The following is a 22,383-nucleotide window of genomic DNA, read 5'->3' on the forward strand; positions in this document are numbered from 1 at the left end:
CGAAATATAGAGGTAATGGGATTGGCTGAGTCCACAAAAAGTGGAATAAAGACCCAGGTATAAATGAGTAGTGCACTGAATAGCTCTTTGAGAATAATATCCGGAATACATACAAGATAGTTGTTCTGACAGTGTTCACACTCCCAACAGCAAATTCTCTCTGATTCATAAAGAAAGTAGGGAAGGTACTGGTAAAAACTAGTATAAGCAATTGGGTCATATTTGAATATAGATATTTCAGTACAGATTTCATTTCAGGTGCTACTGATAGTGAGAACCTAGAGTTACCGAAGACCAGCTTTTTGTTGTTTCCCGCCGCACCTGACCCAACGGTACTGGAACATCGAGAAACAGATGATGATTCATTTCTAAATCCAGTTGTATTTTATGAAATAGATAACTCCACAGTAAATGGCTTATCTCACCGAAGACGGTCAAATGGCAACAATAAAGCAATCCCATCATTCATACTTAGCTGCAAAAGGAACCGTACAACTTCGCAGAATCATAAATTCTAGTTCAGTTACACTGTTCAGAGAGAATTTACGGGATGAAGAATGGCGAAAGGTTTACCAAAGACATACAAAATGAGCAATTTAATTCTTCCCTAAAAGTATTCGTACAACATTACGAATGATTGCAAACAACTTTGTGTTGAGGGCAACCGCAGCTGTGAAAGTAGGCTACATGTTGTGGAATGAAAACGACAAACAGCTATATGATAGAACCTTTATTTACAACCAAAGCGGTTTCGTAGCGTAAAGCCACATCTTCAGGTAGGAATCTGAATAAAAGAAGAAGAATATCTATTAAGAAACTGTAATGTTATTCCCAATCGCAAATGACGACTATGACAAATAAATATGTAAATTACGTGATATGTAATCCAAATGTGGGGACAGGTTAAAGACCCAACATTCACTGTCCAAATAGTAGTAACCAGTGCTTAAGTTTGGCACTTTTACCGTTGTGAACGGTGATGGTATTTGGAGTAAGTGAAGTCGTTGGAATAGGGGTAGTTGTGAGGAAGAAGACAGTCTGTTGCTACCTGTGGCTTTATAGGTATGAGCAGCCCTTAGTGGCTCGCCTTCCATGTATTCTTTTTAAGTTTTTGCGGCTAAAGCCTTTCTCGGTTGATATTTATCTTATACGTGACTTGTAAGTACTGTTTCTTTCTTGTACAGTTAGTCAGTACTTAAACTTTTATATAAAAAAAAATTCCCATAAATTTGTAATTATGTTATAAGCCAATTTCAATATTTACTTTCTGATGAAGACGCTCATAGAAATGTTGAAACCTGGTCAAAAGACTTAAATTTTATGACCGAGAGCTGTAATTTTTTTTGTACTTACGTTATAGGCCAATTTGAATATTAAATTTCTTTTAATTTCTGATGAAGGCACTCATAGGTGTTGAAACCTAGTCAAAAGACTTAAATTTTGTGACCGAGGGCTTTCTTTACTTTAATTTGTAAACGGTCACCGAACTACGCAGCCATGTAAAAAAATAATAAAAAAATAAAAAAGAACTCGTTAAGTTAAACGATATTCTACTACCTGATGACATCATAGCAGTGACAAGGATCCTGCTAAATTTAAATCACTGGCCACTAATTTCAATAACACCTTCCTACCAAAGTTCATCCATTAGATTTACTTAGCTATGCACTACATGTGACAGACAATAGATCCCAGAAAAGAAGAAACTATTCTGCGTATGACGATATTTCAACCAAGCTACTAAAATATTGTGCTGACTCGGGAGCGCCCACCTTGTGTTCCTTTGTAACAAAGTGACGAGTCAGCAGTAAGATCCATCTATAAAAGTTGAGATAAGTGGATGACCTTTAAGTAAAGAGCCAACACTCCCCTTTTGCAGTTCTCAAAATCTTTTGAGTAGGTACTTCAGACTACTGAACATTCTTCCAGTAGTAATGAGCGTATGGCATTGGTGGCCGGGAGACCCCTCGCGGGCCGGTTCAATTTTATTAATGTTACATGTGGATGTGCATTTGATAATTTTCTTTTGCCCGATTTGGAATTCATTTGCAGTATTTTTGGTTGCGCTGACAGCAGCTAGTGAAGTCTTGAAACTATATATTCTGTATTTATGTCGCTTGCAACAGTAGAGTTATGTTGAGGGAGAAACAGGAAAAGGGACACGAGGAGCTATGAGACTTTTTGAATATTTGTTATGATTACAGGACTGCTTTCTTCATCACGAATTTAGGTGAAAATAAAACAAGCTGTTACGAGCAATTGTATCGAGCATCATGTTTTATTTTGAAAGACAGCAATGTACAACAATACTTAAAAATATGATCAGAAATTTTATTTCTAATCACTTTTGGTACATCATTTGTTTACATAAACTCAAACTCTGTCCTTTTCCCATCTTATTTTAAATATCTTTAATTAAGGGAAAACATATAAACTGAATAAGTAAATTAGGTACTGTATTACTTCTCAGAAAAAAAATTATAAAGCACCATCTCTAGACCCCGGCTATTGAAGCACACTGCGTGCACCCGTTTCCTGGAAGAGATTCTTACACAATCCCCAATTATATCGGAATCGCCTACTGCGAAATCGTAACCCACCTCTGAGGTAGTGGTGATTTCTTTGTACCTCGAACACAAACCGAGGTATTTATATATCACATATGCAGTACACCCGTCGCTGAAGACCCTTGGCCTTTGATTCACATTTAGCTGCTGTCGAATGACAGTCATTTGTAGTATCTGCAGTTTACTGCAGTATGGTCTGCGGCTGCCGCGAAATAGGTTTATGAAGGTTACCTTTTCGGCTTTCCGCTACAAACTGTAAATCTTCTAATCAAGTAGGTTTATATTGTTCCTCTCTGTGAACAACAAAGCTTTTTTTAATATTATCATCCGTGTTGTTGATAACCGAAACAACCCTGCTTTTGCAATTTCGAATTTTCTGTAAAAGAGTATCATAATTTGTTTTCGGTTTGAATTAGTCTTTACTAGCTTGGATGAAACGAGAGCCTTGAATATATAGTTAGTTGACGAAAGCAGACTTCTCACTCCATGCCATACTGACGCGATAGCGTATTGCCGAATGTTATTCTTCCGCTTTTGCGGTTTTCGATTATGCATTAATAGCGAACAATTCATATGGTTTTCGTTGTAGGTATATTTGTAAACTAACATTTCTCTGAGACTCAAGGATGGAACTCCATTTAAAACACTGTCACAATGTGGACGTAGTTGACGAATTCATTGTGACAGATATGATGATTAAGCGGCCATTGACAGTGGAATCTTGTCGCCGATGGGGCTTCATCGTTCCCCCCCTTCTATTTTTTTTCTACAGATTCGACGTTTCGATCCCTCTTCTGAGTTCTTTCTGGTTTCTCCAGCTGAGTGAACACAGTTGTTTCTGTGTACAAATACTCAGGATAACTTCGGTAGGCCAATGTAATAGGTTATTGGGTACCTGATTAATAACGACGGCTTCCACAAGAAAGCCTAAGTCATGGGTAGGGAGCTATTATTAGACACGCAATGACTAATTAATATGGTCTGCCAATCGACGCCTATGGAATTTTGCCCAATAGTTCTACTTCTTCAGCAAGAACACGAGAAGCATCCTTACTAGGCTTCCGACAGTGCTAAACGACCTGAAGAAACCGAAAAGCTCATGAAGAAGTTCGCTCGATATCAGATAAAATTTAAAGCTTTTGGAAGGAGTACAAGGGGAAAGTGGCACACTTGATCGCCCACAAGATTTTGCGTTCGCTGACAATGGCTGCGTAAGCCTGCATAAGAAAGTACACAGCCTCTATTTTACACACAATTAGTAACTGTCTTTGTGCGTTGCACCTTTGGCTTTGAGTTAGCCTGCTTAAATAATGTTGCCCCATGGGCTCAGATATAATTCAGATAAGGTATCCAGTATGGATCAGAAGCGGATTCCTGCTTTGAGGAATTCGCGCCCTGACGTCAGAGATATCCAGTATGCACTAGAGCTGATTGGTTGTCGCAGGGAACTCGGGCACTGAGGTCAGAGATTTCCCATTTGCACCATATCTTATTCATGTCTCAGGGAAGAGGGGCCCTAACAGATATGGATGGGGCTGTACCTCAGAGAAGTCGAATATTGCGTAAGGGTTGGAGTAATGAAGGAAGGCTCATGGGGTTCGAGACCAATGGGGCCACGTCATCAGTTCCTCATACAGCCTGGTGCCTGGGCTCTCGGTGTTCGCGAGCTGCCGATGCCCCAGCAGCTTGTAATTCTCGGCGATGAAGCCTTCCTGGACGCCCAGCTCTATGAGCTGACGCAGGGCAAGCATTTGCGCCTCCGAAGGTAGCGCCTTGGTGAAGGTGCCGACCATGTTAAGTCCGATGCTGCGATTGTTATAGCCGAAGGTGTGTGCGCCGACTACAGTCCAGCCACGGCCTTCATACACGTAGCCATCCCCGCCCACCAGGAAGTTGTAGATGATGTCGGACCAGCCCCGGCTCTCGATGTGGAATGTCTGGAGGAAGCGGATCAGATGTGTGCAGGCAGCCTGCGTGTCGCAGCCCTCTGTGGCCGAGTGGCTGATGATCACGTAGGGAACGGGCAGAGACAGGAACTCAGCTGAGTCCAGCCGTGGCTGTGCCAACCACTCGCGACGAGGGATGACGTGCAGCTTGCCGCTCAGTGTCACGTTCGTGTCTGTAACAACACATTAGTAACATTCAGATGTCAATGTGACCATCCGCGACGAAATAACATGGATCCACCCATGTATTCTGTCGCACCATCATCAACATCATCATGCAGCTATGAAAGGCTCTGAACGACCTACACTTATTAACATCCAACCCGTATTAACTACCGGTTATCATCATCTAATCATCTTCAGGTATCATAAAATTATTTACTACAGCCACTAAGATAATAGTATATCAAATAAAATACTTAACATTCTGCATCAATGTCGTCGATTAAACTGTCCAGTCACATTAATGTGACCAACCTGCCAGAATAACCTCCTTTTTTGCGGACTGCTGCGAGATGCGCAGGAAGAGGATCAATGAGATTCTGGAAGGTACGTAAAGGGATGTGGAGCCATTCCGAGTACAGTGGCGTGCCCACCTGCACCACTTTTCTTGACAGGATCCATGGCACAAACAGCCGAATAGAGGTTGTCCCGCAGATTCTCCCACAGTTGCACGACTATTCACCTGTACACATCTCCACAGCTGTCGCTCACCATTGTGAGCTATAACCCAAACTGCACCACAACTACCTCGGTGCCGGTACTGCGTAGCCCCATTTTGCCATGCACGGCATATTGCAACCACGGTAGAATTCAAAGAGTTTAAAAACTTAGTTGTTTCGGAAATACTTCCACCCTTGGCCCGAAAGCCAGTTATCATGCCGTTTTGGACGTCAGATGAATCGTTTCGTTTCCACATTGCGAGAGCTACACATTTTTCCGCGTCCTCTTGACACGCTTTGTATAACCTCCATTGCTAGTGGTGCAACTTGCCGCTGTTATTAGTTATTGCACGTTGAGTCGAACATAGACAATAATCACGTTAATGTGACTGAACCATGTATGTAGTAAGCAGTGAAATGCTTTGATATATGCACACAAGACAAAACAATACCGAAACCTAGAAGACCCATGCTAATACCTGTAGCCTTGATAATGGCCTCAGTTTGACCTCGAAGAGAGGGCAAAAGGTTCTTTAATATGAAGCCACTCACTGATGATTAAGTCCAACAGATCTATGAACTTTTCGGGATGTTGAGTATTTCATTTCACTTGTTCCTCCAAATAGTCCCAGATATTTCCTGTAGAGCTAAGATCAGGTGATTTAGCTGGTCAGTGGACGTGCAGTAGGGACCCCAAACAGGAACATATGCAGACAACATTGTGATCACATCTGTCATCTTGGAAGATGGAATTGTCCACAGGGTACTCGTCATGAAAATGTAGAAAAAAGGAGAACTCCTGCTCACACAGCGTGTTGAAATAATCATGGTACTGTTGCAGTAACCTGAATGAGTGAATCATCAGAAAATCATCATCAGCCTTAACTACACCCTCTACAACACCATGGAATAAACATTGGCAAGTCGGTACAGTCAGCTCCTTGTATCACTGGGAAAAAAATGCAGAATCGCTTGTCGGAAGTCAAGAAATAATGCATTAACCCGCTTAACATGAACGCGTAGATGCATAGCCTTCAGGAAGGCAGGTGAGAAAAACGCAAGAGGGATTCGGATGACTGATGGTTTCTGATTTCATTGTCGATGGTATGGAAGTCATTCCTTCCGATGTACCTCTTTACGTTTGAGCCCAAAATAATTGCTGATTGTTTCGTGGATTGATCATGCTACCTCTTTTGTAGACAGGTCTTAAGTGTGCTTTCTTTCAATTACTGGCACAGTTTTTGTTAGAGAGACCTGCAGTATATTATGGTTATAAGAGGAGCTAACTCCGCTGAAAATTCTGTGTAGAATCGACAGGGATTCCATCAGCCTGTCGGGTTTTGCTAAAGTTTAGTTATTTTAGCCCATTCTCACCTCTCCGACTCTAATATCTATGTAACTCATCTTTACAGTGATGCAAGAGTTAAACTGGGGTGTTCCTTGATTTATCTTCGTGAAAGAACATTTGAAAACGGACTTCAGCATTAATACTATCCGTTTGCTTCCCTCAGTTCCTCAGTTTCAATTCCTGTCCCACTCATGTGCTTCTGGACACTTAACTTTTTTGACACTGGCAGCAGCAGAATTTTTTTCGTTTATGTGAGTAGTTTTTCAATAAGATATACCTATGATAGCCGAAGGATTGATGTATTGCCCATATGAGAGCCAAACGCGTTTCATTCAGCATCTCTCTATCTGTGACCCTATGCTTTGCTTTACACATACTGTGCAGTAGTCAATGTTTCATTAGAACATTTGTATCATGGAGAGTCCCTCACATCACGAACCGTTGTACTAGGTATATATCTATCCAGTGATTAATAAACTAGTCTTCAAAAATTCAGCAACAGTTCCTCTAAAATATTCCTGCCTGGAGCTAAATGTTTCCAGGTCATTTTCGACATGTGATACTACTGCCTCTTTAGTCAATTTAACGAATGTGCGAGTTGAACGGTAGGAAGTGGGGGAGGGGCGCGGGAGGGGGAGGAGGATTGTGGTTCAGACTTCCTCGAATAGCAATTCCTTAATGTACCCAGTGTGGTTTCGTGAGATCGACGATGCTTCACTTCCAGAGATCCCCCGATGCACTTCCACTAGCGTCTGTGTTCATCTTTCACATAGCCATGAGACCAGTGTACAGTACCTACCTGATGATTCCAAACGCTGAAATAGGTCGCATTAGCGTCTAGTACGCAATTTTCTATACAGAAGCCCCGGTCTTCCTCACAAACCTCCCAACAAATCTACATCTTCCATTCGGCTTCCCTATACAGATTTCAAGTGAGCCATCCGTTTCATATCACTTCTTAAGTCTTCTACTTCCTCTTCTTCTTCTTCTTCTTCTTCTTCTTCTTCTTGTGCCAGTACAAACAGGTGACGGTCTCAGCCTCTTCAAAAATTTTCCTCCATTCTTCTCACTTCCAGACTGTCAGTCGACCACTTTCGTGGTCTTCCTCTCTGTCTTCTTTCAGATAGCTTTAATTTATAAACCTCTTTTGAAATTCTTCCAGCATCCACACTACGCACTCATCCAAGGCACGCTGTTCACCTATTTTTTATTGATCTCACGATGTCAGCTTTATGTACAAGGCGGTGATAGTGCATATATTGACACACTGGTGCACTTTGACGTTGAACTCGGTCATGAAGAGGTAGGTCAACACGTGCACATCATGTGGACAGTCATAACGTCACTAGCCATGACCTCTTATCTATGACGTCATCATGACCCTCCTCTCCACCTCCCCTTACCCCTCTTCCTTCCTCCAATCAGAGCCTAGTATTTTCCCCATCGTTTAAACGAACCAGTCAGTCACAGCCTACTGTCTTAGCGGCTATTAAAATGATAAGGCCAGTCACTATGTCGCTCCAGAGAAGCCATCTTGCCATGCTCAAAAGTTTATGAACAATCAGATTTTTTGTGCAATGTTCAAAATTATTTATCCAAAGAAAATTATGTAAAGGGCATAACTTGCAGTACTTCCACATCTAAATATGTCAGAAACACGCGCACACACACACACACACACACACACACACACACACACAAATACACACAATGTGCGTTTGAAGTGTTGCAATGGTATCTTCAAGTCTAAAATACATGGAGAGTGTTGGCAGCGCGATCTGAAGCTATGTTACTGGTGGTCCACAGAACGAACTGGCATCGCCTCTTGTTTTTCCTAGATTATTCAGTTATTTTTCACATAAGCAAAATTCAGTTTAGGTGCGAAGAAGATAAAGCATCATCTTCTGCACTATAACTTACGCGGCCGGGTTATATACAGAAACAACTTTTAAGAAAGGCTGCGACATTTATCTCTCTGAACTATGATGCGAAGACACTCTAAAATGTTTGCGGACTTTATTTCCCCAATCAACTAATAAATAATACCAAAAATCTTGTAAAGCTCGCAAACATTACATGAAAAAATACACAACATAGCCACAAACAAATGAACTCACCAAGTACCATTATAAAATGGGAAGTTGCGATCATAATACGAAATGAGTACAAAAATCACAACATGACCAAAGACAGTGGTGGAAAAAGACAGAAATGTAACTTGGACAAAGACAGTGGCAAAATCAGACAGACATGAAAGGTCGATATACTCGAAAATACAAACGTTAGACCGAAATAAAATTCTTTATGAGAAAAAGTAACGATTTCAAGTACAATCTCTCTCTCTCTCTCTCTCTCTCTCTCTCTCTCTCTCTCTCTCACACACACACACACACACACACACACACACACACACACACACACCTTACTTATCGCAATGCCAACATGTAATTAGAGATCCCTGATCGTGAAAGGAGATTAGAAATTTGCACGAAAATAAAATAATTTCTCAAAATATGTAAAACTTTGAAAACAAAACACATGTTACTACTAACGAAACTTAATCGTTCTATAAGACTTAAAGAAACTGCACATGACTTGCATATTGCCACTACTGATAATACTTACAGGTTAAGCAGCACTTGTTGATCCTCGTAAAAGCAATTTCAGCTAGCTTGCACATCTTTGCATACTTGGAATGCATTTAGCATATCAATATGATACGTTTTCCCAAATAGTGTACTGAACAGTAGTAATACACATTTGCTCAGGTAAGAAACGAGTGTTGCTATGCTTTCACACTACCCACTTACAAAGTCAGTCAAAGGTTATGGTGAGTCTATATAAGAGTATTAACTTTATCTTGCAGTACAAAACGTTTGTCATCTACTGCTAATAATGTGAAACATAAGAGTAACCCTCATGCTAAGGCATTAACTGTATGCTGTAGTTCTAAACATTTGTCATAGCCTGCTGGTAACGTTAACGTATGCTGTCAAGCAGTGGAAACTACATGACATTTTGATGAAATAGCATACTGAGCAGTTGTAATAAATATTTGTATGAATAAGAAAGGAGGTTTGCTGTACTTTCAACTACCCACTTTCAAAGTCACCCAAACATTAAAACGACTTCATGCTAGTGTAATAATCTTGCATTAAAAACATTTGTCATCTTCTGCTGATATTAACTTAAGGTTGACACTGACAAATTTTTGGGATTACAGCACCATAATAAATTCAGTTGGGGAGGGAATACCACAGGATTGCTGAAGCACTTAAACAAGTCTGTATTTGCAATGTGAATGATGGCAGATGTAGGAGATATAAATATAAAAAACTGTATATATTGCTTACTTTCATCCTGTTGTGTCATGTGGTATCATATTCTGAGGTAACTCATCAAACAGAGCAAAACGTTTTAGAGTGCGAAAGCATGTAATAAGACTCATTTGCGGTGTAAGTTCAAGAACATCATGTAAAGCCCTTTTGAAGAAATTGCTTCTCAGTATATTTATTCCTTGATGAAATTCATTGTAAATAATTCGTCTCTATGTCCAACAATACACAGTATCAATACTAGGAGTAAGAACAATCTATATAAAGACCTAGAATCCCGTACCTTGGTCCAAAGGGGTTCAGTACTCAGGAACACACGTTTTCAATAAATTGCGAACAACCATTAAAAACTTGGTTTCATATAAAGCACAGTTTAAACAGAGTTTGAATGACTTTTTGATAGGCAACTCTTTCTACTCTATAGATGAATGTCTTAATAGGGACTGTTAGGCCAGCTTAAGTGTAAAAATGTCCGTTAGCTATCGGTTTTCACAGCGCTTGGTAACAACAGTCAAGGTTAGGAGTTTTTGTATGATAAATTTATGAAAGGTGCTTACCTATGCTTTATTCCGATAGTGTATTAATTCTATAGATATTAGAAGTTCCAGTTTACTGTAATACACTCACACATCTTGACAATCTCCTGACAAATGATCAGCAAAGTAAGTATTATATTCAAATGTTTAACATTTTTATGTTATACTTTCTGACATGTTCCACACCCATGAGAATCATCTGATTTTTGAGTCTATGGAACGAAAACTGAATCTAATGTAATCTAAGCTATTGCGCAGTAAAAACTTCGCTGTTGAGCAGGCAAGGCAGTAATAGTTGACATAAATAAATAGCATTCATAAATTAAATAGTATTCGACAACAAGAAGCTGAGAGTGTATGTGCCATAGCTTGACAGTGAGCATCAGCTACTGGATCTTAAAACTGTACTGTAGCACCAGTAGCTGACAGTGAGCATGTGTAGAGGATTGGTGTCAGCCACTGAGGGTATCAGCACCTGGGAGTGTCACACACTGCATATATCCAAGGTTCAGCATGTAGTTTGTGAAACTTGTTTCAACAGCTCCACCTTCCCAGAGGTTATTGTTAGTAGTATGGACAAACGCCATTTGACTTATAAAAAAAATCTTTTGCTCGTGTTAGGAATTCTAATCATATTGCTACGAAAAATGCATTCCAAGCATGGGACGATGTATGGATGAAGGGTGAACTGTGTTGTAAAGAAGAACGATGAAATGTTCCTTTGGACATGCATACATGTTGTACTTAACAATACTGGTAGTGCAGTATCGTATTTATCCACGTATATCAGGCAGCGACTTTCAATTACAATGTCCTCCCCTGTACAGGAATTACATAATGTATGTAGTACAGGTCGCGACGCAGGAGCAGCGACATATGGAGGTTTGAGTCTGGGCACGGTTTGTGCACAGATGGCCAAAGCGGTTAAGGCGTCTGCTCCTGAAAAGCGGTAAGGCCAGGTCTGAGTCCTGGTCTGAGGCAAATTTTCATCGTCGTTATTCCCTTACACAGCTGAAGGTTACTCGTATTCGCAACTGCGAATTCATCTCATGAGTGGTGAACTACCTGAAACTGCTTTTCTGAGCATAACGTAGACACAGTGCCAATGTTGTTGGAATAATATTGGATAGTTCGCTCGACAAGAGCACTTTAAGCTGCAAGTTAGTGAACAGCAGTGCCTATGTTTGTTCTGCAGTGTTGCAGTACCAACTTTTACGTATTTTGATGAATTTAATGCTTTGTATAAAGATCAAACTGCACTCATCGACTACTCAAAAGTTGTTTTTGTACGGAACCTCGATTAGGCCTAACACAGTTGTAAACAAAGCAGTAATTGCCAATCTTTATCACCGATTATATTTTTCTAGTGTAAAACAGATGCATTATTTTCTTCCCCCTAAATTGGTGCCGCAGTGGATACACCAGTTCCCGTCAGATCACCGAAGTTAAGCGCTGACGGGAGTGGCCGGCACCTGGATGGGTGACCAACTGGGCCGCCGTGCGCTGTTGCCATTTTTCGGGATGCACTCAGACTCGTGATGCGAATTGAGGAGCTACTCGACCGAATAGTAGCGGCTCCGGTCACAGAAAACCATCATAACGACCAGGAGAGCGGTGTGCTGACCATGCGCCCCTCCTATCCGCATCCTCAGCTGAGGATGACAAGGCGATCGGATGGATGAACCACCAATAACATAGCCTCAGATCGAATTGCCAACCCATTTATGTATTTTATTCGTGGAGATACCACTGGAACACTTGGCATATACACTGTGTGTGTTGCTGATGTACTGTTTGACAAAATGAAGAAATAACATTGGCGTAAACTTTGTACTACTGATGCATTTTTATGGGCATTTCAGACACTTGACAAGCAAAACAGAACAGCTCAGTTATGCATAATATACTCGTATAATTTGAGGGTTCGTTGCGTCTTACTTTAAATATGGCAAAGAGATCGAATTGTGGATGTTTATAAGTGCTCCTTACCCTTTAAGTTCATTGCACATAAATTGTGTGTGTGTGTGTGGGGGGGGGGGTGTTTGTGTGTGTGTGTGTGTGTGTGTGTGTGTGTGTGTGTGTGTGTGTGTGTGTGTGTGTGTGTTTTGCTGACTTATTTTAGACGTAGAAATACTGCAAGTTATTCATCTTAAGTAGATTCAAACTGAAGAAACTGCAAAAAGGTGGGAATTTAAGGAGATGGAACCTGGATGAACTGACTAAACCAGAGGTTGTACAGAGTTTCAGGGAGAGCATAAGGGAACAATTGACAAGAATGGGGGAAAGAAATACTGTAGAAGAAGAATGGGTAGCTTTGAGGAATGAAGTAGTGAAGGCAGCAGAGGATCAAGTAGGTAAAAAGACAAGGGTAGTAGAAATCCTTGGGTGACAGAAGAAATATTGAATTTAATTGATGAAAGGAGAAAAGATAAAAATGCAGTGAATGAAGCAGGCAAAAAGGAATACAAACGTCTCAAAAATGAGATCAACAGGAAGTGCAAAATGGATAAGCAGGCATGGCTAGAGGACAAATCTAAGGATGTAGAGGCTTATCTCACTAGAGGTAAGATAGATACTGCCTACAGGAAAATTAAAGAGACCTTTGGAGAAAAAGAGAACCACTTGCATGAATATCAAGAGCTTTGATGGAAACCCAGTTCTAAGCAAAGAAGGGAAAGCAGAAAGGTGGAAGGAGTATATAGAGGGTCTATACAAGGGCGATGTACTTGAGGATAATATTATGGAAATGGAAGAGGATGTAGATGAAGATGAAATGGGAGATACGATACTGCGTGAAGAGTTTGACAGAGCACTGAAAGACCTGAGCCGAAACAAGGCCCTGGGAGTAGACAACATTCCATTAGAACTACTGACTGCCTTGGGAGAGCCAGTCCTAACAAAACTCTACCATCTGGTGAGCAAAATGTATGAGACAGGCGAAATACCCTCAGACTTCAAAAAGAATATAATAATTCCAATCCCAAAGAAAGCAGGCGTTGACAGATGTGAAAATTACCAAACTATCAGTTTAATAAGTCACAGCTGCAAAATACTAACGCGAATTCTTTACAGACGAATGGAAAAACTGGTAGAAGCAGACCTTGGGGAAGATCAGTTTGGATCCCGTAGAAATATGGGAACACGTGAGGCAATACTGAGCCTACGACTTACCTTAGAAGCTAGATTAAGGAAAGGCAAACCTACGTTTCTAGCATTTGTAGACTTAAAGAAAGCTTTTGACAATGTTGAATGGAATACTCTCTTTCAAATTCTGAAGATGGCAGGAGTAAAATACAGGGAGCGAGAGGCTATTTACAATTTGTACAGAAAGCAGATGACAGTTATAAGAGTCGGGGGGTATGAAAGGGAAGCAGTGGTTGGGAAGGGAGTGAGACAGGGTTGTAGCCTATCCCCGATGTTATTCAATCTGTATATTGAGCAAGCAGTAAAGGAAACAAAAGAAAAATTCGGAGTAGGTATTAAAATCCATGGAGAAGAAATAAAAACTTTGAGGTGAGGTTCGCCGATGACATTGTAATTCGGTCAGAGACAGCAAAGGACTTGAAAGAGCAGTTCAACCGAATGGACAGTGTCTTGAAAGGAGGATATAAGATGAACATCAACAAAAGCAAAACGAGGATAACGGAATGCTGTCGAATTAAGTCGGGTGATTTTGAGGGTATTAGGTTAGGAAATGAGACACTTAAAGTAGTAAAGGACTTTTGCTATCTGGGGAGCAAAATAACTGATGATGGTCGAAGTAGAGAGGATATAAAATGTAGATTGGCAATGGCAAGGAAAGCGTTTCTGAAGAAGAGAAATTTGTTAACATCGAGTACAGATTGAGGTGTCAGGAAGTCGTTTCTGAAAGTATTTGTATGGAGTGTAGCCAAGTATGGAAGTGAAACACGGACGATAACTAGTTTGGACAAGAAGAGAATAGAAGCTTTCGAAATGTGGTACTACCGAAGAATGCTGAAGATTAGATGGGTAGATCACATAACTAATGAGGAGGTATTGAATAGAATTGGGGAGAAGAGGAGTTTGTGGCACAACTTGACTAGAAGAAGGGATCGGTTGGTAGGACATGTTCTGAGGCATCAAGGTATCACTAATTTAGTAATGGAGGGCAGCGTGGAGGCTAAAAATCGTAGAGGGAGACCAAGAGATGAATACACTAAGCAGATTCAGAAGGATGTAGGCTGCAGTACGTACTGGGAGATGAAGAAGCTTGCGCAGGATAGAGTAGCGTGGAGAGCTGCATCAAACCAGTCTCAGGACTGAAGACCACAACATCAACAACATTAATCTTAAGTAATTTTTTGGATAAATGCTTTTGAAGATGGCACATAAAATTCATAACTTTCAGATACTTGTGAACATGGCCATGATGGCTGCTCTAGGACTAAATTGTGATTGGCTGTTTCATTTTAACGTCCATTAAAATACGAGGCTGTGATTGGTTGTATCGTTTAAATGGCGAGTAAAATACTACGCTCTCATTGGAGGAGAGTTGTGGGGGGAGGAGGGGGAAGGAATGATGACATCATAGAAAGGGAGATTGCTTTCTCATGTGATTATGATGACGTCATAGATAATTGGGGTGTGACTTATGAATTCATAGGTATTCACATGATGTGCTCACGACGACCTTCATAGCTTTATTAAAGGTTAAAGTGTGCCACCAATCCCAGAGAACTTCTATTGCTTGCCCAACTCAGAATTTCTTCCAAATATAATAACTGCCTCACAGATCTTGTGGAGCACCCTGTATTCATATGTTCTGAGTCTTCACTCATCAGTGCTTATTAGCATGCATGTTTCACATCGGTAGGCTACAATTGGCCTGATCAGGAACTCTTATATTTGCATTTTAATATGTCTGTTTTATATAATGCAGGTCAGTTCTTAAACGTGTGGAAGCATCTATTACTGCTTAAGGTGCGCCATTTTATATTATTTGACATGGAAGTTGAATACATGGGGCCCAATATCAGTAGGACAAAGTTCTGCACATGTTCAACATTGAAGTCCGTTGATGATAATTTATTGGGGTTGTTGTTTTCTTTCCTGGTGAACACCATATGCTTGGTCTTTATTTCATTGATAACAAGACCTTGAGGCGAGTGGCTTCCTGCAGGTCGCACATTGTTCTCTCTAGTGAGCCATCAAGTGCAAATATCCGAGTACACTTTGTTTATATACACGCCTGGAAATTGAAATAAGAACACCGTGAATTCATTGTCCCAGGAAGGGGAAACTTTATTGACACATTCCTGGGGTCAGATACATCACATGATCACACTTGCAGAATCACAGGCACATAGACACAGGCAACAGAGCATGCACAATGTCGGCACTAGTACAGTGTATATCCACCTTTCGCAGCAATGCAGGCTGCTATTCTCCCATGGAGACGATCGTAGAGATGCTGGATGTAGTCCTGTGGAACGGCTTGCCATGCCATTTCCACCTGGCGCCTCAGTTGGACCAGCGTTCGTGCTGGACGTGCAGACCGCGTGAGACGACGCTTCATCCAGTCCCAAACATGCTCAATGGGGGACAGATCCGGAGATCTTGCTGGCCAGGGTAGTTGACTTACACCTTCTAGAGCACGTTGGGTGGCACGGGATACATGCGGACGTGCATTGTCCTGTTGGAACAGCAAGTTCCCTTGCCGGTCTAGGAATGGTAGAACGATGGGTTCGATGACGGTTTGGATGTACCGTGCACTATTCAGTGTCCCCTCGACGATCACCAGTGGTGTACGGCCAGTGTAGGAGATCGCTCCCCACACCATGATGCCGGGCGTTGGCCCTGTGTGCCTCGGTCGTATGCAGTCCTGATTGTGGCGCTCACCTGCACGGCGCCAAACACGCATACGACCATCATTGGCACCAAGGCAGAAGCGACTCTCATCGCTGAAGACGACACGTCTCCATTCGTCCCTCCATTCACGCCTGTCGCGACACCACTGGAGGCGGGCTGCACGATGTTGGGGCGTGAGCGGAAGACGGCCTAACGGTGTGCGGGACCGTAGCCCAGCTTCATGGAGACGGTTGCGAATGGTCCTCGCCGATACCCCAGGAGCAACAGTGTCCCTAATTTGCTGCGAAGTGGCGGTGCGGTCCCCTACGGCACTGCGTAGGATCCTACGGTCTTGGTGTGCATCCGTGCGTCGCTGCTGTCCGGTCCCAGGTCGACGGGCACGTGCACCTTCCGCCGACCACTGGCGACAACATCGATGTACTGTGGAGACCTCACGCCCCACGTGTTGAGCAATTCGGCGGTACGTCCACCCGGCCTCCCGCATGCCCACTATACGCCCTCGCTCAAAGTCCGTCAACTGCACATACGGTTCACGTCCACGCTGTCGCGGCATGCTACCAGTGTTAAAGACTGCGATGGAGCTCCGTATGCCACGGCAAACTGGCTGACACTGACGGCGGCGGTGCACAAATGCTGCGCAGCTAGCGCCATTCGACGGCCAACACCGCGGTTCCTGGTGTGTCCGCTGTGCCGTGCGTGTGATCATTGCTTGTACAGCCCTCTCGCAGTGTCCGGAGCTAGTATGGTGGGTCCGACACACCGGTGTCAATGTGTTCTTTTTTCCATTTCCAGGAGTGTATATAGCCAGATATTCGGAGCTACCGAATAAGCTTTTGCAGTTAGGTTGAATATTATTTTAGAATGGGTGTCCCCTTGCCTTATTCCCTTGCTGACGCTAAGCCAAGTGCTTAATTTTCCATCCACTTGCACAGCAGCCTTGGAACCAGTGCAGATGCACACACCACCCACGGGTATTTAAATGATTAGAGTTGCACTTCTCCATTACAGGTAGAATGGCCACAGGAGTGGATTAGTGCTGTTCATATCTAGATTTGCTCTGGTAGGATGAACGGCGAGATATGTTAAGTGATTACTGTGAAGAACACAGAGGTGCCAGGTATTCGTGTGAGACAGCGTTATTACCATCTACTGGAGTTTCAAAGAGCCCCATCGTGGGTCTCCATTTGCCCAGAAGTTCGAATCATGCAATACCCAGATTTCTGGTCATTTGGATGTGACAGTGGACCAATGTTGGACTGCATTGGAATATGAAGGTAGGGCTACTTGTCGTCTAGGTTCTGGTCGACTACTTCTGACAATGACAAGGCAGGAGCGCCGTATTGAGCAGCAGGGACATTGTAACCGCCTCAGCTCTTTTCGTGCCATCTGAGGACAAGTAATAAACTCCTTGCAACATTCTGTGTCTCCCAAGCATAGGCTGCTGTTAACATTACAACATAAACTGCTGAGTTTGGTGCGATGCCTTGACTGAGAAGCATGTATTGTTGATGTCATCGCATTGTGTTCATCGATGAATTGCGATTTTCCACTACTCCAAACTACTATCGGTAGCGAATAAGTCAACGACCTGTGTAGAGGTCCCATTATTTCAATGTTTTGAAGAGGTACAGCGGCGTTACTCCTGGCGTCATGGTGTGGATAGCGATAAGGTATGACTCGAGGTTACAGCTGGCTGTGTTCGACAGAGCTCTGGTGGCACAGTAGTATGTCACGGACATCCTACATTCTCATGCGTTATCTCCCATGTGACAATGTCATTCTGCCATTATTCAACTGGACAATGCTCGTCCACACATGACACTACGACACGCGTGCCTGCATCATGCTGAGAAACTCTCGTAGCCAGCAAGATCTCCAGATCTGTCCCCCAACATCTAATGGGACCAGGTCTGACATCAATTCCATTCCAGCGCCAGTATCCAGGATGTCAAGAACCAGTTACCACAGTTATAGGCCAGCTTCCCTCAGCCCAGGATACAATGGCAATAGGAATTCGATGGCAGTTCAGAATAAAAACTTATCTTGAATGCGATCACTGACCTTGAACACATTATGTCATCATGCCCCCATCTCTCTCCCCTCTACTCCCCATCCCTCTCCATTTATTCACAGTGTAGTATTTTAGCAGGCAGTAAAATGAAGCATTCGGTCCAGATATACATCGCAAATTACGTAAGCTTCACTTGAGTTGCATAAAAATGGCATTCAACTACACTGATCAGCTAGAACACTACGGCCACCTACCTAATAGGCAGAATGTCCAACTCTGACACGGATAACAGCGGCAGCGCGTTGTGGCATGGAAGCAACGAGGTCTTGATAGGTCGCCGGAGGGAGTTGGCACCAAATCTGCACACATGAGTCACCTAATTCCTGTGGATTCTGGGGACAGGGGCGATGACTTCCAACGCCACGTTCAAACACATCTCTGATGTGTTCAATTGGGTTCAGATCTGATGAGTTGGGGGGCCAGCACATCAACTGGAATTCGCCACTGTGCTCATTGAACCACTCCATCACACTCCTGGCCGTGTGATATGGTGCATTATCTTGTTGAAAAATGCTACTGCCACTGGGAAACGTGATCGTCGTCATGGAGTGTACGTGGTCTGCAACCAGTGTACGATACTCTTGGGCCGTCATCGTGCCTTGCACGAGCTTCTCTGGATTCACGGATGCCCACGTGAATGGTTCCCAGAGCGTAGTGCAGTCGTCACCAGCTTGTTTCCATCCCCCAGTACAGGCATTGAGGAGCTGTTCCCCTGGAAGACGAAGGATTCGCGCCCTCCCATCGACATGATGAAGAAGGTATCGGGATTCATCAGACCACTGCAGCAACAGCCAGTGCTCATGGCCATGTGCCCATTTCAGTCGTAGTAGCCGATATCGTGGTGTTAACACTGGTACATGCATTGGTTGTCGGCTGCAGAGGCCAATTGTTAGGAGCGTTCGGTGCACTGTGTGTTCAGACACACTTGTGCTCTGTCCAGCATTAAAGTCTGTTGATAATTCCACTACAGTTTGCCACCTGCCTTATTTTACCAGTCTGCCCAGCCAATGATGTCCAACATCTGTAATGAAAAGTGGCCGTCCAACCCTGCGACGTCTGTATGTGGTTTCACCCTGGTTACGCCACGTGTTGAAAACAATCACCACAGCACTCCTCGAACGCCCGATATGTCGTGAAGTGACCGAAATGCTCGTGCTGAAGCGCCGAGCCATCAAAATCTGCCCTCGGTCAAACCCAGATAGATGTCGCGCCTTCCCCATTCTACACACGGACAGCAGCACGCTCACCGATACTACATGCACCGTTCGTGTGTCTGACTTGCAGTCATTCTTCCTCGCCAGGTGACGCTGCTATCGCCTGTAAGAGTTTATATCTATAGTAGGTCGGTGGTCATAACGTTCCGGCTGATCAGGTGTATATTTGCCAACGCTACAGTACTGCCCTATTTAAAAAATAGTAACATTCCCTTGAAATGAGTTAAAACGGCGCCATGTTCAAATATTTGCCAAAACTACTGTATTTCTACGTCGAAAAAATACGTAAAGTTCACTTGAATTTCGTAAATATGACACCATGTTCAATATATTTGCCAATGCCATTTTCATGTAGAAGAAATGCATAATCTTCACTTGAATTGGCGTCGTGTTCAAAGATATTTGGCAACACGACGTCAATTGAGTCTTTCACTTTATTATTCTCCATAGATAAACTTCAAGCAATAATCAATGCTTCCCAAAGGTTGTCTTCAGTAGATATTATTTCATTATCTTGTGAATTGCTGCCTGACACTTTCGAAGCTAGCAGGAAAACTAACTGTTCCACCGAACCTTTCGGATTATTCCATTGAACAAAATCGATAAGTGCTGGCGATTCATTCATACAACCGAGAACGTCCGGTTTATTTTCGTTCCCTCCCATAGCAATATACAGGGTGAATCACGTCAAATTTGCACCGCAAATACTACGGAAATGGAAAGTACTATTGATGTGCGGATTTCACTGAATTGACCGGTAGTCATGGCCTCGTATTGTTAGTCAATCAACAGATTGTAATAATACTTAGAAAATATATTTTTTGTCCTAACTGCCGGCCGCTGGTGGCCGAGCGGTCCTGGCGCTACAGTCTGGAACCGCGCGACCGCTACGGTCGCAGGTTCGAATCCTGCCTCGGGCATGGATGTGTGTGTTGTCCTTAGGTTAGTTAGGTTTAAGTAGTTCTAAGTTCTAGGGGACTTATGACCTCAACCGTTGAGTCCCATAGTGCTCAGAGCCATTTGAACCATTTTTTTGTCCTAACAAACACTTCTTAAATGGAACAATACCTTTTGACATTAAAAAACTAAAAGTATAGTAAGTCAGAACGTCAGCAGTGTATGTTGCAGGATTCTAGTGCGAGTAGTTTGTGAGATATCATACTATGAAAAGTTCCCACACCGACACTTGTACAATGCCTAGGTAGCATACACTAAAGAACAACACAAGTTCATACACTAGTTAAATGGTAAATCTGAGGAATGGGCCGGCCAAAGTATAGGTCCTCTGCGTCCAACCCAACGATTTGGAACAATTCGTGAAGACATGCAGTAGTACTTTGTGCACTATGGGCTGGAGTGATATCACGTTGGTACCAGAGGTTCCTACTCATCTGCACAGGAAAGTCTTCTAGCACCTGTGGAACATGGTCTGTTAGGAGGCTGCGATACTTTAGGGCGTTCAGTCTCCGTCTATGAAACACGGGCCTACGGGCTGATGGTTCACAATCCCACTCCACACGTTTACACTCCATGGACTTTGACGTTCCACCTGACGAAGCTAACAGGCACTGTCAATATACCAACTGTGCATGTTTCAGCAGTTTGCCTGGTCATGACTGATTAATGTGGCTTCATCACTAAGCAAGGTAGATGATACATCTGTAGTATCCTGTTTTAACGCCCATATACAGAAGTTAACACGATTCTCATAGTAGCTCCCATGTAGCACTTGATGGAGAGAGACGTGATAGGGACGGAACCTGAGTCGATGGAGAATGCGTAGGACCGAGCGAGGTGGCGCAGTGGCTAGCATACTGGATTCGCATTCGGGAGGACGACGGTTCAATCCCGCGTCCGGCCATCCTGATTTAGGTTTTCCGTGATTTCCCTAAATCGCTCCAGGCAAATGCCGGCCGACTTCCTTTCTTAATCCGATGGGACCGATGTCATCGCTGTCTGGTCGCCTCCCCCAAAACTATCCAAATGCAATGCGCAGGACACTTGCCTGACTCATGGCACATCGTCGTGCGATTGCGCGGAAGCTAACGTACGGATCAACTGCAACAGCAGCAAGAATATTAATTTCTCCGTCTTCTGTCGTCACTTGTTACCTTCTATCACGTTGTCTAAGTGTTACACTGCCACCTTGACGTAACTGGTTGAAGAGGTTGATAAACAATTGCCGAGATCGGTGTCTTGCCGCATACACCGTAAAGAAGGAACTGCATTCTTTCTACACTCTCGATACATCATGAGCATGTCGGCTTTTTCTACATTGGTAAATCCCATCGTCCATTCGCGACCCACTGCTTCGACTGTCACACACCAACTGTCTAGCAGGTCGCAATGCACTCAAGAAACACACAAGAACATTGTAAGCAAACGTAACAACATCGTACCTAACTATTACGCAGGCTGAATGGCACAAACAAGTACCGGCGTGGAAACATTTCAGAATACGATATCCAGTAAACGACCCGTACTAAAATCCTGTAACAAACACTACTGACGTTCTAATTTACACTACTTTTAGTTTGTTAATGTCAATAAGCATTGTTCCATTTAAAAAAGTGTATGTTTGCACAAAAAACACAGTTTCTAACTATTATTACTATCTTCTTATTTGCTAATAATACGAGCGACTGACTGCTAATCATTTCTGTTAAAACCACACATCATCAGCACTTTCCATTATCGCGATATCTGCGGTGCAAGTTTTAGGTGGTTGGTTGGTTGGTTTGGGGAAGGAGACCAGACAGCGTGGTCATCGGTCTCATCGGGTTAGGGAAGGATTGGGAAGGAAGTCGGCCGTGCCCTTTCAGAGGAACCATCCCGGCATTTGCCTTGAGTGATTTAGGGAAATCACGGAAAACCT

At 43.0% G+C, this 22,383-nt stretch overlaps 1 protein-coding gene across 4 annotated transcripts in view; it reads right to left on the reverse strand.

Annotated features, from left to right (window-relative positions):
* LOC124613090 (peptidoglycan-recognition protein LA-like) overlaps positions 1 to 22,383 on the reverse strand; it is a 525,675-nt gene that overhangs the window by 19,533 nt on the left and 483,759 nt on the right. Inside the window, exon 5 of one of the 4 annotated variants that reach the window (XM_047141680.1) lies at positions 2,250 to 4,686. The exons of the other annotated variants lie outside the window; for them this stretch is intronic. Coding sequence (XP_046997636.1) covers positions 4,157 to 4,686 — 530 coding nt within the window. The 3' untranslated portion in view covers positions 2,250 to 4,156. Of the gene's footprint in view, positions 1 to 2,249; positions 4,687 to 22,383 lie in introns of those variants that run through there. 4 annotated transcript variants of the gene reach the window in all.

This window comes from Schistocerca americana, chromosome 4, assembly GCF_021461395.2.
Source record: "Schistocerca americana isolate TAMUIC-IGC-003095 chromosome 4, iqSchAmer2.1, whole genome shotgun sequence".
In the NCBI taxonomy this organism is placed as follows: domain Eukaryota; kingdom Metazoa; phylum Arthropoda; class Insecta; order Orthoptera; family Acrididae; genus Schistocerca; species Schistocerca americana.